Source organism: Perca fluviatilis, chromosome 24 (assembly GCF_010015445.1).
Source record: "Perca fluviatilis chromosome 24, GENO_Pfluv_1.0, whole genome shotgun sequence".
Taxonomy (NCBI): domain Eukaryota; kingdom Metazoa; phylum Chordata; class Actinopteri; order Perciformes; family Percidae; genus Perca; species Perca fluviatilis.
Window position 1 is genome coordinate 10,884,003 of NC_053135.1, and position 16,660 is coordinate 10,900,662.

The 16,660-nt window shown below is 41.2% G+C and overlaps 1 protein-coding gene across 1 annotated transcript; it reads right to left on the reverse strand.

The window, feature by feature from the left end:
* Window positions 1-1,749: 1,749 nt before the first annotated feature.
* On the reverse strand, window positions 1,750-15,658 carry LOC120554111 (splicing factor U2AF 35 kDa subunit-like). Its single transcript, XM_039792726.1, has 8 exons — window positions 15,560-15,658; window positions 13,705-13,792; window positions 11,423-11,489; window positions 8,184-8,233; window positions 6,124-6,222; window positions 4,372-4,505; window positions 2,134-2,232; window positions 1,750-2,033 (listed from the first exon to the last, which is right to left on the reverse strand). The coding sequence occupies exons 1-8, from the start codon at window positions 15,601-15,603 to the stop codon at window positions 1,922-1,924; spliced, it is 693 nt and encodes a 230-aa protein (XP_039648660.1). The 5' UTR covers window positions 15,604-15,658; the 3' UTR covers window positions 1,750-1,921.
* Window positions 15,659-16,660: the final 1,002 nt, after the last annotated feature.

Consider the following 16,660-nt stretch of genomic DNA (forward strand, 5'->3'; position numbering starts at 1 on the left):
TCAACCTACTTTGCACTCAAACAAATAATGAGATGCCCTTAAATCCTCAATATTTTGAGACCTACACTACTGGTCAAAAGTTTTAGAACACCCCAATTTTCCCAGGTTTTTATTGAAATGCATGCAGTTCAATGTCTTATTGTACTCTGAAATGAAAAAATAGAACAAATAATTGAAGTTAAAAAAGAAATCATGGAATCAATTTATAAACCAAAATGTATTGAACACGCTCGTGGCATTCTTTCTACAATGGAAATCAAATATTCTTCAGAAAGTTCTTCCCAACTCTGTTGCAGAAGTTCCCATAAGTGTGGCACTTGTAGGTTGCTTTGCTTTCACTTTTCTGTCCAGTTCATCCCAAACCAGCTCAATGGGGTTTAAGTCTGGTGACTGTGCTGGCCACTCCATGTTTTTAAGCTTACCATCTTGTTCTTTTTTGCTAAGGTAGTTCTGGCATAGCTTGGACTTATGTTTTGGGTCATTATCCTGCTATAGGATGAACCCCTGTCCAACTAGGCGCATACCAGAGGGTAATGCATGGCGCTGCAAGATGCTGTGGTAGCCGTTTTGGTTCAGGGTGCCTTTCACTCTGTACAAATCACAGACCCTGGATCCAGCAAAACAGCCCCAGACCATCACGCTTCCTCCTCCATGTTTGACAGTTGATGTCACACACTGAGGAACCATCCTTTCGCCTACTCAACGGCGTACAAAAATCCTGCGTGATGAACCGAAGATTTCAAATTTTGATTCATCAGTCCATAGCACCTTCTTCCAGTCTTCAGTAGTCCATTGGCGGTGTTTCTTGGCCCAGGCAAGCCTCTTTTTCTTATTCTGACGTCTCAGCAATGGCTTTCTTGCTGCAACTCGACCTGTCAAACCTGCAGCTCCAAGTCTTCTCTTTCCAGTTGAAACTGAGACTTGCTTATTACGACCACTATTAAGCTGTGCTTGAAGCTGTTGTCCTGTGAGCCGCCTATCACGCAAGCTGTTGACTCTCAGAAAGTTGTCTTCTGATTCTGTTGTGGCTTTGGGTCTGCCAGACCTCTTCCTGTCAGAGTTTCCCCCAGTTTCTAAGTGCCTTTTGATGGTGAAGAATACTGTACCCACTGACACCTTGACTTTCTTTGCAATTTCTCTGTAGGAAAGCCCAACATTTTTAAGTGTTATGATGGTCCGTCTCTCTTCCATTGTTAATTGCCTTTTTCCTGCCATTTTTATGTACTTTCTGCAGTACAATACTGTTCAAATAATGCTCACGAGGGTACAGTACCACAGTGTGTTCCAACAATACTTTTAGGGGCTTGTAAGTAATCCAGACAAGTTGGAACACCTGTGGGAATTGGTAGCACCAACTTTCAAAGCTCGATCAACCTCCATTGCTGCAGAACAGTTTTACGTTGTTAACCCATTCCCTGTTCCCTGAAAAAGGCCTTTTTGTAAAATTCTGCTTTTTTTTTTTAACCTCAGGCAGTTCACCAGGTACCTTTGTACCATTTCAAGCTATTCATTGTACTTGAACTGCTAAAATTTCAATTAAAAAAAAACAAAAATTTGAGTGATCTAAAACTTTTGACCAGTAGTGTATCTCAGTGTATGCTCTTGCAGCTTCTAAGGCCTCACCAAAGTATCCACATTTGTTAAAGTCATGTCACACGCATGCAGTCTTCTAATAATCAGCCCGTTCCTTGTATAAAAAGGTCTCTACGTAAGATATAAGTTGATGTTCATATAAGTAAACGGTGCCAGTGCAGAATTACAAATCTGTTTTATTGAGAAAGCGACACAAGCTTGTCTTAAAAAAGGGAATAAAAGAAAAACACTTCCAACAATTCACCAAAAAAAGAAAATAACTTTGTCATCACTGCTGGGGTTAAGAGGGAGGGATTTGGTAGGATATTGGGTTCGGTCTTGGCTTCTTTCAGAATCTTCCGGAGCGCTCTCGGTCCCTCGACCTTCTCGGCCTCTCGCGGTCCCGCCGTCGGTCCCTGGAGCGGGAGCGGCGTTCGCGGGAACGCGATTGAGAGCGGGGCCTGATCGGAGAGAACAAAAAAAAAGAAAAAAAGAAAAGTGATTCGCAAACTCTGATTGATCCTTAAATATAAAATGTTTCACCTTCCAAGATTTCTATACCTTCCCCCTTTCCTGCGGCGACCGTACAACTCCCTTCGAAGTTCCCGCGATATGGGTTTCAAGTGCATGAAGTTGCAGAAGCCCCCTCGGGTACACTCTCTGGAGGGAAACAGCACACAAAGGGTTACAACTTGCTCGGCTTGCATTTGGTGGAGCAGGGCTATGAGGAAAAGTTGGCTCTTAGTTCTACATGCTGGTGCATGCCAGCCAACCAGGTAGAATATCAGATCTTTATCCCCCCCCCACCAAACTAAGTTTGTCCTGTCGCTGGCAGAGCAAACAACACCCAATCCAATGGAAAAACACCAAACTTGTAAAGGAGAGGAGTTTCCTCCCACTGTGCAAGGACAAAGTTTGTCTTTGCATTTAAGAAAATGTGATATTTCACACAGCTGGTTATGTTTTCAGTGCTAAAGGGCACGTGCGTGCTAGCTGCTGGCAGGGCCTGCTTCCCCTGCTGGGGGTCCTTGGGGCAAAAATAAGCTTCTGGGACCCTGATTTACTCCATGTTTGTTTCACTCTGTGGGCAGTGTGTAGAGATTTTTTTTTTTTATTACGTTTTCCATAGGTGTTATACAAATAATTACAAAAACCCACAAACCTTACATAACCCAAATGGGTGTAAGAGACATGTAACATACAGTATACAAAGACTATTGGATATACATAAACCGAGCATGTCAACACAAAAGAACATAAAACATATAAAGACAGTATTTGACTAAACGCTACAGGGGACAGTTTACAATGGGGGTGGGGGAGGGGCGTGTGTGTATGATGAGTGTTTTTGTGATTGTAGTATAAAATGTTTTCTGCGTCGTAGTACTGTGTTATTATATGAGAGGGAGTGGGTATGAAGCTTTGAGTTTGTTATGTTAGGTGAGGCTCACCAGAAGGAAGGGATAAAAAAAAAAAGGAGTGGGGTGGAGCTTGGTAGGAGGGCTATTTGTCTATGGGAATTGAGGAGCAAGGTGAAAGAGAGAGAGTTTTTTTCCATGATGCCAGTGTGTAGAGTTTTTCTATGCTGGCCTCAGGTTTACCGAGTGGTAATTTGATTAAACGCAGTAATTTAGGAATAGCCAACATTAAATCACAAAGCTTAAGGAGAGAGAGCCTCTGTTAAGATTAGGCAATGAAGCAACCACCCAAAACATCTTTAGGCTGTTATGTCTGATGATATTGTACTTCAATGGCACCTACACCCAAAGAAGCTTCCAGGTACCGGTAGTTCAACCAGTTTAACAAGCCTTTCAAATACCAGGCCTCAGGCCAGTGGGCCTTTTTATCTGGTAGTAATCCAGCTTGAGCTGCAGGGGGAACAGTGAAGCTTTATCTTGGATCATCTAGCTGCAGGGGGGGGGGGATTTCTCCCCACCTCACCAACCTGCTGCCAACCACATGTCTTTTTGTGACTTTACCTGATGCCCACACACACTATGTATAGTAGCTTATCCAATAAAATGAATACAATGTTTCACTTTCAGCTGGACTGATGCAGCAGCAATAATTTCTGGTTGTGTTCTAATTCCATTTGCAAGTCACAGAGACAATATGCTAAGCTATGCTGCTTTTCTTGTTCGATATTTGCCGATCAGACAAAGTGAAAAGGCAAACAAAAAGTTCTCTGATCGGGTGCTGGTAAATACATTTATTTAAACATTTGGTAATTGCAGTAAACATTTGCAATTGTTGAAATGTTGTAAATGTTTACTGCACTTACAGAAAATTAAGATCCAAGTAGTCCCGCTTTGCCAGACCCTCCTCCACAGCGCACTGAAGAAGGGTCTGACTCATTCGGGGATGGGAGGAAAACGTGCTCTGGTTTAATGGCATTTCTTTAAACCAATCAGAATCGTCATGGGCGGTGCTAAACTCCGCACAGAGCTGCCGCAAAACAGTGGTGCAAGAGAAAACTCCGATTGGACAGATGGTCTAGCTAGCTGTCTGGATTTACCCTGCAGAGATCTGAGGAGCAGTCAACCATAGTCCTCAGAAATCCACCGGATTTAAAATTCCAAACACAAAGAAAGAAAGGAAGAAAACGGAAAATACATGCATCCGGCAAAATTTCCTGCGGCACCGTAGCAATCCAGGAAGTGGAACGCCAAGGATATGGACTAAGATCCAAGTAACCCTTCGCTCGAAAATGTGTTGTCAAGTGGCTGACTCAACGCAATATTGTTAGGTTATACATTTTCAAAAAACGTATCGTCTTTAAAAAGGATTTATTACACTTACCCCATTTCATACTGGCGGCAGCAAGCTTCCCTGAAGTCAGTGACGGGGGAGAGCTCTGCGTGGATGGGCTGGGCGTTGAACCACCGATTGTTCAGGTCCATGACCGCTTTTTCTGCATCCTCCTCACGACGAAACTACACACAGAGATACACACGCTTAGAAGAACTAAGGACAGCTTAGGATAACTAACAACCAGCGGCAGCTAATGTGTGAAAAATAACTCCATGACCCTGAATTTACACTGGAAGTGAATAACTTGCCACAAGGTTCTGACTAAATTAAACTACATCTTTATGACATTCCAGTGTTTCCTCTATGATGATTGGCAAGTGGCGGTCCGCCACAGTCAGATTTCTCCCACCACGGTTACAGAAATGTACAAAAAGCCTATCAGTCTATCAGCCGTGATTGTTAGAGAGTAGGAGAATAGCGCGGACACGCGCTTCACAACGCGAGTGGGCACGCGTGCCACTTTGAGAAAAAGGGAGAAAGTAAAAAGAGACAGGCTGTCCGGAGGACCCGGTTGAGATGGCATGTGTGCATCCTTGAGAACTGTAAGTTGCATAACTTATATTGTCAGTTCATTTAAGCCTGTATTATTCTATAGTTCTTCCACATTTTAGTTTCACCTTCACCTGCTAGCTAAATTGCACGTGGCTGTTGATTCAATACAACGCCCTTGATATTATATCACGGCATAGTAGGCTAAACCGTGATTATTTCATACATTCATGTCCCAACACATATTGGGGGAAATTCATTCAACATAATTCCCAGCCAAATAACTGGTGTCTGCTGTTGCGCGCGCGCAGCTCGGACCGTGCGCCGCTGCCCTTTTTTTTTCATCCATAAACTCCACTCTCAGCTCCTCTGCCAGTTGCTTGGCTTTGCCTTCGACCCATCGGTGATGCCATCACTTGTTACTCGAGACCGCTAGTTATGTTTCTCTGACAGAGACTATGATTATTACTAAGCAACCAAGATGCATCTTCAACCACGCAAAAAGCCGCGAAAATCCAAGCGGTCAATATCACCGTGTATAGCCAAAATAGGTAAAAGTGATTGTATTTTCTTTGCCTTTTGTGTAATGTATATATCCTAAAAACAATTTTAAATGAAAATACAGACTCTTTTAGGAAAAGTCAGGTACCAGCAGGATTGTATTTTTTTTATTTAGCAAAGTTATTACACATATAAATTTCAGAACGGTCAAAATGACCGTCCTGGCCGGTCTCGTGTTAAGGAACAGGCCACAGGGGGACCATCAGCCTTTGAGTTATTTTTCCAAAAGCCAAGAAGAATCAAATGCATACAGCAAGGCTGCCAACTTTCCCACTGAGGCAAATATGCAATTAGTTTCATTATGAATGGTTTCATACTATAGTCTACTTTGGGTGTTGGTTTCCCCTATGAAGAATTTCTTGTAAAATTAATTTTGTAAACCTACAGTTCCTCAAAAATACAGTTCAATCCAAACGAAATGAAAATATGCCTCATTGTGTGTGAATATAGGCGAATAAATATTTGTTTGTGTTGCAGCGAAGAGTCAGTTCCGTTTAATACGTAAAACATTTCGCGGCGGGGCGCGTGCGCGCGCGGGGGGGTTCCGACAGATCTGCCCCCACTGCTAAAAAAAATCCTAGAGGAAACACTGCATTCAGTCCAATTCTGTCTTTTTAGTCAATGCTATTCATATACATCTCATCTGCATCAGCTCCACCTCTCATGAATACGTTTAGATGCCTCACCAACCTTAACATAAACATTGCCGACAAGGTGGTCGCCCAAGTTATCGCACACATTCATCTCCTCCACCTCTCCATACTTCTCCTCCATCTCTGTGAACACCTCCTGTAACGGAAATAAGAGAGTGAAAAAAACAAAAAAATTAACCTCTTCAACAGGTGTTTGTCAAGGTTCATTTCTCAAAGTCAAACCAAAACAAATGTATTTTGTATGGTGGCAGTGCGAAGAGTGAGTTAGGTAAGAGTCTGAGGAAAGCAGCTGCTCTGTAGTCTGGTCTTATCTCTTAGCTTTTATTTGAGGTTTAAAAGTGCACCGGTTAGCAAGAAAATGGGTTAACTTCGGCCAACCAATTTCCTGGGGGGAAACCCTGTAGATGTTTAGACCAGAGATCTTCAACTCCAAGGCCCCTAGGGGGTCTTCAGAGTTACTCCAGGGGGAGGGCGACCAAATTATTGTAATACCTATAACGTGAGACAGGTGCGTCGAAGGGGGATAAGAAAGTCAAACATTGCAAAGAAACTCCCACACACGGTCTAACTTGCAGAAAACTAAATGTTATAGTAGGCAACGTTTCGGTACTAGACCATCATCAGGCAAAATGAACGAAGGGAGTTTCTTTGCAACTTTTGTAATTTTTTTTTATTTAAAATGTCTTACCATGAATCCAACATATTATTAGCAAATACAAGTCACCTCATTTGGGAAAATTTCACTTTGAGGTTTTTTTTAACATTAATATGTGTTCCCCCAGCCTGCCTATGGCCCCCCAGTGGCTAGAAATGGTGATAGGTGTAAACCGAGCCCTGGGTATCCTGCTCTGCCTTTGAGAAAATGAAAGCTCAGATGGGCCGATCTGGAATCTTCTCCTTATGAGGTCATAAGGAGCAAGGTTACCTCCCCTTTCTCTGCTTTGCCCGCCCAGAGAATTTGGCCCACCCATGAGGAGAGAGACATCATGGCTTTCAAACAAGCAAAGTGGCAGTTGGTCAAGGCCCCCCCCCCCTCTCCTCCTCAATAGCTACAGACACAGAAATGGCACATCCTAAGGAAAGCTCATTGTGGGACTGGCTCTAGTGGCTGTAATTCTGCACCAAGGCTGAATTTCGGTAAAGAGACTTCAGATACAGTATTAGGGGACCACTAAGGCCTATATAAAAGCATCCAAAGAGCACCATGTCATGGGACCTTTAATAATAGGCACTGGCCTAGGTAAGAAGGTAGCCATTCACAGATACAGTCCCAAAGGATTCAGGTATGTTTTTTTTGCCATGTTTCTGCCTTTATTAGAGAGGAAAGCTGAGATATGAAAGGAGAGGAGGGGGAGGAAGACATGGAAAACCGTCACAGGTCGGATCTGAACCCTGGACCCTCTGCGTCGAGGAACAAACCTGTTGCGCCCGCTCTACCAACTGAGCTAACCGGCCACCACATGCATGTTTTACACTACATTATTTATAAAACCATACCAACACTTATTTCAACATCTTAGTATTCTGTGCACTAAAAATGTGTGTATAAAGGCTTTAGGCCACCCACATGTTATTGTAGGCTCAGTTTAAAAGGCAATTGTATACATTCTTACATTATACATTCTTTTATATTGAAATGAGTGTTGTCAGATGCTGGGTTAGACGTGTGTCGTGGTACTGAAAGTCCGCCGGGTTATTCGTCCCGTTGCTTTTCATTTCAAAACCAGCTGAGAAATGTAAACAACCCTGTGCCATCGTATCTTAACATGAACATGTAGAGTTTCAGATTTGAATCCAAAAGATTACCCTGAGTGATTTAAGCCACATATTCAGGTCAGGTCACAATTAGGGAAATAGAAAAAAAAAAAAAAAAAAAAAAACTGTTTCCAAACCTCACATTTTCCATGTGTAAAAGGATCTGTAGCATATTCCTGCTGTGTAAATATGATTATGTTTTATGTAATGATTCTTGCTGTGATGTCATGTCGCTCCTTTCGGTTGCAATGTGCTACCTAAAAGCAGATAACACTGTCGCAACGTCACGCCGCGTGCTACATGTGGAATGAGGACGAGACGGCGGCACAAAAGGTCACTCACCTCAAAGAACTCGTCGTAGTGCTCCTGCATTTCCACATCGCTGACGGCACCTACAGAATGTCAACAAGGGGACAGTCAAGCCAATGCTAGGTGGACGCCGTTGGCAACAGACAGTCTTCAAATGGACCGTGTAGCTTTTAACAAAAAACAAATCTAACTGTAGCGACGTGTCATGATAGGTCTTGCTATAACAGTTACACCCTGTAAACATCGAACAAAAAGGGTAAAGAATGTGTATGTTATTTGTTGCCAAGAAAAAAAAAACAGCCTACTCTCTCCCAACCGGTTACACCGAAGCAAGGTAAAAACTAGAGCTGACCCTCCTCCTAGTTAGTGGGGTTTTACTTTGAAAGGTAACCTCCTTTACAGGACTGTTTGTGTAACTACATGTACAAGTGTATTTTTTTTAGGTTAACTATTCAACTACTTAATGACAACCCCTGGCTATTACAGTACATAAAAAGGGAAGTTGAGGACAGCCCTAATAGAAACCTGCTTTAAGCAGCAAAAGAAAAAAAAAAAAAAAAGTGTACTCCGTGTGAAAGTGTTAAGTGTAAAGCGAAGAACACAAAGTTAATTATAGCCTTTAAGTCTAACACATCAGTTTCACGGCAGCAAAATAAGAAAGCTGGCCCCAAATGTGTGCACATTATTGCACGACATAGACTCGGGTAGTTTGAGAGAGGCCGGGAATGCATGCAGAACAGCACGTGGCCGGTCAAGTCTAATCCCAGGAAAATGATGTGACGCATTTAGACATCTCTAAGAGGACATGTTCCTACACTACGCCAAATTTATGTGGGGAGGTGTGTTACAGTAAATTAAGTGCAGTCAGTGCTGGAGGGTCCTGCAGATGAAGGGAGAACTTACAGTGTAAACCATCAGCAGACTGGGCAGAGTTTTGAAGGTTATGAAGGGAAATGTTCAAGAGGGAAATGGTCTGAAATACAAAACGTAAACGTCTGTGACATAAATCAACCAAAATAAAGAGCTGAGGAAGAAAAAAATGTCGTTAGAAAATGTTCTATCAGTAAATTGTGGTTCTTAGTTATTACATCTCGTTAATTACATTCCCGCTAATTATAGGACGCCTTCAAAATCTCAGAAATGGCCACTGTTATTTATTGGGAGGTGAAGCTCATTGCCTGCACCCCTCACTGATTTAGAATTTATAGTTTGAGATATTTACTTATTTTACCCTTTATTATGGGCGGGGGGTGTTTTTACACATATAATGTAATATATATATAATGTTATAGTTATATATATATATATATATATATATATATATATATATATATATATATATATATATATATATATATAATGTTAATTGTCAGAAAATGGGCTACAATTTTAAGATTTAATTACCGGTATGTATACTAGATTTAAATTCCCATTTATATTAGAGACTATATATTGGTTTATTAGAGCTTAAATAGGTTGTGATCTACAGAAAGTAGGTCAAAAATAATTTTTGTTGATTGAAAAGTTTTACTTTTGGGAGGTGTAAAACAAGAAACATCTAACACATAATGATCCAGGTCATGCTTGTATTAATGCTATAATGTTGTACCCAGACTGTACTGCTCTGATGCAACCGCTAGCTACTTATTCACAGTTATGGATCACTTTGATGGCTGGTACATTACGTTTGTTTGTCTAGGCGCTGAATCAAAGAGAATGACCTGAAGCGGTATCCAAAAACTTTAACGATTTCAAATGGTCCTGAATTGTAAGCACATGCATGCGACCACATTTGCAACATTCAACATACGAGTTAACACAACACTAATAAAACTTGCCCAACCCCGCAGATGCCGATTAGACTTCACAATCAAAACTAACAAAGAGGTCATTTTAGGTCAAGCCTGTTGTACGAGTAAGGGTGCCGATAAAGGACATTTCACCAGATCCACAGTCACACGTGATGCTCAAGTAAATAATGTCTATGTATCAATGGCAGAGTGAATGCAATGCTTTTAAATATACTGGATGCATAATGCAAATACGAGGCCCAAAGGAACAACACACAAGTCAATTCTAAAAAGGCCTTTCCTGCCCATTAAACACTTACCTGTATGAGAGGTACTGCTTTAGCTCTACTAGACTGTGATAGGTTGGATATTTCAGCCTACATGTTTCAAGTGTATTTTATATCTTGTATGTAGTGTACTATACAAGAAGGTTAGTCTGGGGACAACCTTCACACACAAGAATGTGTAGAATCTATTATGAGTTTGGGTACAACTTTCACACAGAGGAATCGGAGCCAGGTATGTGGGAATCTATTAGGAGCATCGGCCATAAAAGGTGTAGTTTAAGAGTAAAACTTGTGTGCTGAAATAGATGTCTCATGCTGTGTAAGCACAAAAAGAGTTTAAAAGGTATTCACTATGATGTACATGTGGTTCATCCTTGGGCAGACGTGTCTGTATGCTCATGGTTGTCCCAGTGTCATGAAAGTTTGTTCACTGTTTGAATAAAGCTGCACTTGATTTGTACTCTTCGGACTGGTCGTCATCTCTGAGGTCTCCCTACATCATTTCTGAATCATCACCCGATATCAGACTGGGCTCAACATATTTACTGCACCCACCTACAACACACAGTTCTAGGTATTTCACCCTAATTAGCACTGTTTGTATGGGCTCAACATATTTACTGGACACACCCACAACACACAGTTTTAGGTATTCGACCATAATGCTTCTCGTTTTAAGAATGGCTGCCTCTGCTTACATTTGTAAAAAAGCAGCTAAAGACGCATCTTTTCAGTCAGGCATTCGTTTAGCGACGTTTTGACTGTATTCATATGCATTTTATGCTTTTGTGTTTCACTATGACTTACTGTGATTTATTGTGCTTTTTATGATTATCGATTTTTTTATAATGTATTTATTTATTTGGCCTGTGAACAATAAGTGCTATATAAATAAACTGTACTTACTTATATAATCAGCAGTCTGTTGGGCTTTTTGTGTTTTGGCGTGAAGGCTCAGCTACACAAGGTTGAATAACAGATAGTGAAAGTATCAGCAGCAGCAGCAGGTGTTTGTGCTTTTTGTTGGCATTACAAATGACTAAATATTTGGTTTGGTATACTTGGGAGATAATGGGGGTCACAGCAACCGGGTCTCCAGCTAACAGGGCTAAAGCAGTACCTCGCATCTGTTGTTATATGTGAGCACCACTTTTAGGAAACACAAAGGGAGGTTGCTGACCAATGTTTAACTTACAGCGAGAAGCGTCGGCCGTCTGTGCACTGTTCTGGGGATTACGGTAGATGTTCTGAATCAAGATGGTCTGCAGGGGAAAGAACAAAAAGCATGTGATCAGATAGGAATCTCTGATGCATGTCTAGTTTTGATCTATTTCTGATGACATCAACTTCTATTCAAGCCTCCTTACATCTTTTTGATACTCATGCAGGCGTTTCCTTGCCACTTTTTTTCTCCACATATTATTCTTTTTCAAAATAACTTCTGTTAAATCACCTTCGCCCACCTACAAAGACTGATTAAAATGTACAATTTCATAGTAAAAGAAAAACTTGCAATTATGAATTTCTCTAATGTCCCAACATGACCTCTGAAATACAACTGCTGGGAATAAGAAATGACAAAACAGGAAATGGCTGACAGAGCAGGTTTTTTCTGTAAGTAACGACACAAAAAAAATAAATAAAAAATATCACATGGGTTAACATACTTAACATGGTTAAGCTTACACATTTGACTCTCAGGTCTAATGCCAAACGAAACAGGCCACATTTCAGAGATTACATGTGACTCAGGCGCCCGGTTAGCTCAGTTGGTAGAGCGGGTGGTAAGTCTGAGGTTATTTGCGAGGTGTCTGCCAGGCAGTTTATGTACTGCTTGCTGGCGAATTGCTAATTTCAAAACGTTACTGACGTATAGACACTTTACAAACTGACAACCCCGCTCATTGTAACCCAAATATGTCTGGAAGTTGGTTCATTCTTATAAGTACCTTGGTATCTGGCTTGATGATGCTCTCACTTTTAAGCCTCATATAGACAACCTTGTGAAGAAACTCAAACTTAAACTGTCCTTTTTCTTTCAAAATAAATTTTGTTTTTCTTTTAAAGCAAAAAAGCAGCTAGTCACTGCAACATTTTTATCTGTTTTAGATTATGGAGACCTGGTGTATAGGACCGCTTCAGTACAATGTCTGCATAAGACATGTTTATCATGTGTCTCTGAGATTTATTACGAATTGTAAAAACTTGACCCATCATTGTGAATTATATTCCAGAGTGGGATGGCCATCGTTGTCCAACAGGAGATCAGGGCACTGGCATATTTTTATCTATAAGGCCATGCTTGGTCTGTTGCCAGCGTACATCTGTAGTTTAATCACACGGAGAAATGTTGGTTCTTATTCATTGCGATCAAATGATCACTTGCTGCTCTTTGTTCCATTTGCCCGTACAGAACTGGGAAAAAGGGCTTTTGTCTACTCTGCTCCTTGTGCATGGAACTATTTGCAAAAAGACTTGAAATTATCTGAACTTATTTCCTTAAATGCTTTTAAGTCCAGATTGAGAGAACCTGAAATGACCTGTTCAAATTGTAAATGTTTCTAATTATTTGTGTTGTATAACTTTTAAATACTTGTAATTGATTGTGTTTTTGCTGCCTCTTGGCCAGGACTCCCTTGAAAAAGAACTAGCATGTTGCTACTTCCCACAGTAAGCTGCTTGAAACACCAACTATCAACACACAGGACCAGTTGACCAATCACAGTCCTTGCGGTCTGTGTCGCCTCGAGGCAAAGTTAAATTTTTTTGGAGGTGCATGTCGAGCTACGGCGGAGGGCTCGGAGGGGGGTTCGCGGCGACGCAGACGGGTCTGCAGGGGTACGCCGTCGATTCAACGCAGGAGCATAAAACAGCCTTTAGTCCTCCATGCAGCGGGCCGGGGTTCGACTCCAACCTGCGGCCCTTTGCTGCATGTCATTCTCCCTCTCCCCTTTCACTTATTCAGCTGTCCTGTCAATAAAGCCCTAAAAATGCCCAAAAAATAATCAAAAAAAAAAAAAACTTTTTCACCTATTAGATGAATTTCAATATATTTTTCCAAACAGATCAGCTTCATGAGTTACAGAGCGTTCACACAATATCCACTGTGGAATCGGCTACACGGCTTGTGATATGGGCCCGGGCCTTGATGAGTCAAAGGACAAAATATTAGGAGGTACAGCAGGTCGTCCATTCATCGCAGGGTTAGTGGTTCAATCCCTGGCTGCTGTACACATGTCGATGTGTCCTTGAGCAAGACACTGAACCTCAAGTTGCTTCAGATGGCCAGCGCTTTGCGTGGCAGCCCTGCCGACACCAGTGTATGAGTATGTGTGTGAATGGCTGAATGAGAGGCAAATTGGAAAGCACCTGGGCTGTTAGAACAGCGCTATGGCAGTCGATTTACCATTAACAGTGACATGGGAATCTCACAATGAAGCCATTGTTGTAGGAGAAACACTGTGGTGTGATCCTCACCTGGCTGAAGGTTGGTTTATTGTGCAATCTCGAGCAGCGGTCTCCATGTCTGCAAGCGCCAATTTTAAAATAAAAGGAACAATTGACCCTGGAAAAGAAGGAAAGGCGTCATCATACCTATAGTTCACTTTGTTTCAATGGATTCAGTAAAGGCTAAGGACCCCAACATCTTTGTTACTGTCAACAAAATCCAAAAGACATCTCAAGACTTTCTAGCTTAAAAAAAAAAAAATTCTTTCAAAGTTTCAGTAATTAACAAATTTTTTTTTTTTTAAAAGCTGGGCAATGTGGTGCTAAAACAGGAGTTAATGTATTCATTGGGGACTACTTTAACCCTTGTGTGGTCCTTCGGGTCCCAGTGACCCGAAGGACAACACAAGGATTATGTACTTCCCTTTACTTTGTTGAGAATTGCTCTCTAAACCCTGTTTCTTGTAAAGTAAGTAAGTAAAGTTTATTTCTAGAACACATTTAAACACAGTTTAAGCTGACCAAAATGCTGTACAAACAAGAACTAAGGTGCTGTATTAACCCTTGTTTAGAGAGCAATTCTCAACAAAGTAAAGGGAAGTACATAATCCTTGTGTTGTCCTTCGGGTCACTGGGACCCGAAGGACAACACAAGGGTTAAGCCACAGAGTTTGTGCACTAAATGAGTAGGGGTGTGGGGGGGGAAACAATTGATTTAGCATAATATAGCGATATTTTCCGTGGCAATACTGTATCGATACACAGACGCCAAGTATCGATCTATTATTATATATGTGTTGGTCAGTTTGTCTGCTTGACAAGCCATTTTGCAGCAATAAAATTGAAGTAAGATGAACAAACAGTGAAATGTATCTTTTTAGATAAAACAGATGTTGACATAAGTATTTGGGGCACCAGGACAACGTAATATATATTTTTGACAATGATGGAGCTCTATGGAACACAGGCAACATTTGTTCGTCAGATCAATGTTGCTTCTGGTCTTTTCATGGGATTTCTCTGTATTACCTACCTAATCCTACCTAAAAGTATTACAACTAGACAATATCAACTAGATATTGTTTGGGCAATACGTTACACCAATATTGTATTAAACATAACATTTACAAGTGAATTTTTTATTATTATTTCAGATACCACCCCTTCTGCAGTTCTTTTAAAACAAGGCTTTAGACGTCTGTTTGACGCTGCTTTTTATTAAATCAAGTAATTGTTCATTCCTTAAACAGCACTGTAACTTTTATTCTTATATTTCATAGTTGTATGTAACCTTAAAGCAGGTTGAAATGCCTTGTTGCTGAAATGACTATCATTAAAGGTGCCTTGCCTTGTACGAACGGCATCAATCGTCACATTATTGCAATACATTTAGAATGAACATATCGCGATATTCAGCTCTGTAGAATGCAAACAGCTTATCGTGTGTAGGATGCGTTTTGCGGCACTCCACTGGTGAAACGGAACAAAACAATCCGCCTGAGCAAGTCAGCAACTCCGCTAACAAGCTCGTTAATTAAGCAAGCTCCACGTTGCCCGGCTTTTTAATGACCTGCAAAGTATGCTTCAATATTTACGTGTGTGACGTTACCAATAAACTAGTGAACACTTTGCAAAATGACATATTTTGGCGCAAACCAACAACACACAGCAGCTGCATGTTAGCTGAGGTGCCTTCCTGAGTTTCATTCAATGTGTTAGCTGAGCGTTAGCTTCCTGTTGCTAGTGTAAGCTTGACTAGGACATTCAACAGTGCTGCGGCTACAAACAGAGCCCCGCTGAAGATGAAAAAGAACCGCTGCGAACATACTTTGCATAACACTAGTCGTTTGGGCGACTACTACAATAGATATTGAATAAAACTTACTTGTCTTTCTCTGTACCGAAAATGGATGCCAGGTACTCCGCCATTTTCGGCTCGTCGGAGACGTAGTGACTAACGTCATTACGTAAAGGGACGGCGATTGCGCAGTCACTACCGCCCACCCAATAACTTGCAATAGATATATAACTTGCAATGACCCTGAACGCCACATATCTGCGCTGTTGTCCTAGAAAATAAATATTTATTTTCCAACAATGATGTTCTTATTATCTCAAACAAACCTACTTGTCTCGTTGCTCGTCCTTGAGTTATTCAGTTTTTACTTGTAATTTTGCATTTTCATTTTCTCCCCTGAGTTGTGCACAACAACAAGTGAGAAGCCTATCCCAGTAGTGGAAAGTTAACATCAAGTAGCCTACAGATGTGATGTAGGCCTACATGGGCCTACTACTTGTTTTACTTGTAGTATACTTGTAGTACTAGTATTTCTATCTTCTTCTTCTGCTTATAAAATATGATGCAGTGTTATTGATGAAACTACCCACTGCATCAGTGATAATAACCCCATGTTATGAAGGCCTATGTAGAATACCACAACACCCTGAAAGCACCTACTGAGTAGCCTACTTTTACTTTTGATTGGGTATATTGCTGATAGTAATTTTATACTTTACTTTAACATTTTGAATGTGGCATATTTACTTGTAAGGGAGCAGCCTATTTTTGTGTGAGGTATTGCTACTTTTACTTAAGGATCTGAATACGTCTGGTACCTTCATTCCATTATGATTATCTGACAGCTAGAATAAGTTTTTATATGAAAAACCTCTGGTCAGGCCACTTCTCGCATTGCCAGAACTATCTCCACAGCGCTGAGGAGGAGGGTCTGGCTAGTCCACACAGCATTCCGGGATGGGAGAAAAATGTGCTCTGGTTTATTGCCCTTTCTTTAAACCAATCACAATCGTCTTGGGCGGACGTACAGAGCAACGACGCCTCAGCAAAACAGCCTCGGGAAGGAACTTGTTTTGGTGGAACGTGTGTACGTTCAAAGGTTGTTTTAGTTCTGCAACAGAAAACTCCGATTGGACAGATAGTCTGGCTAGCTGTCTGGATTTACCCTGCAGAGATCTGAGGAGCAGT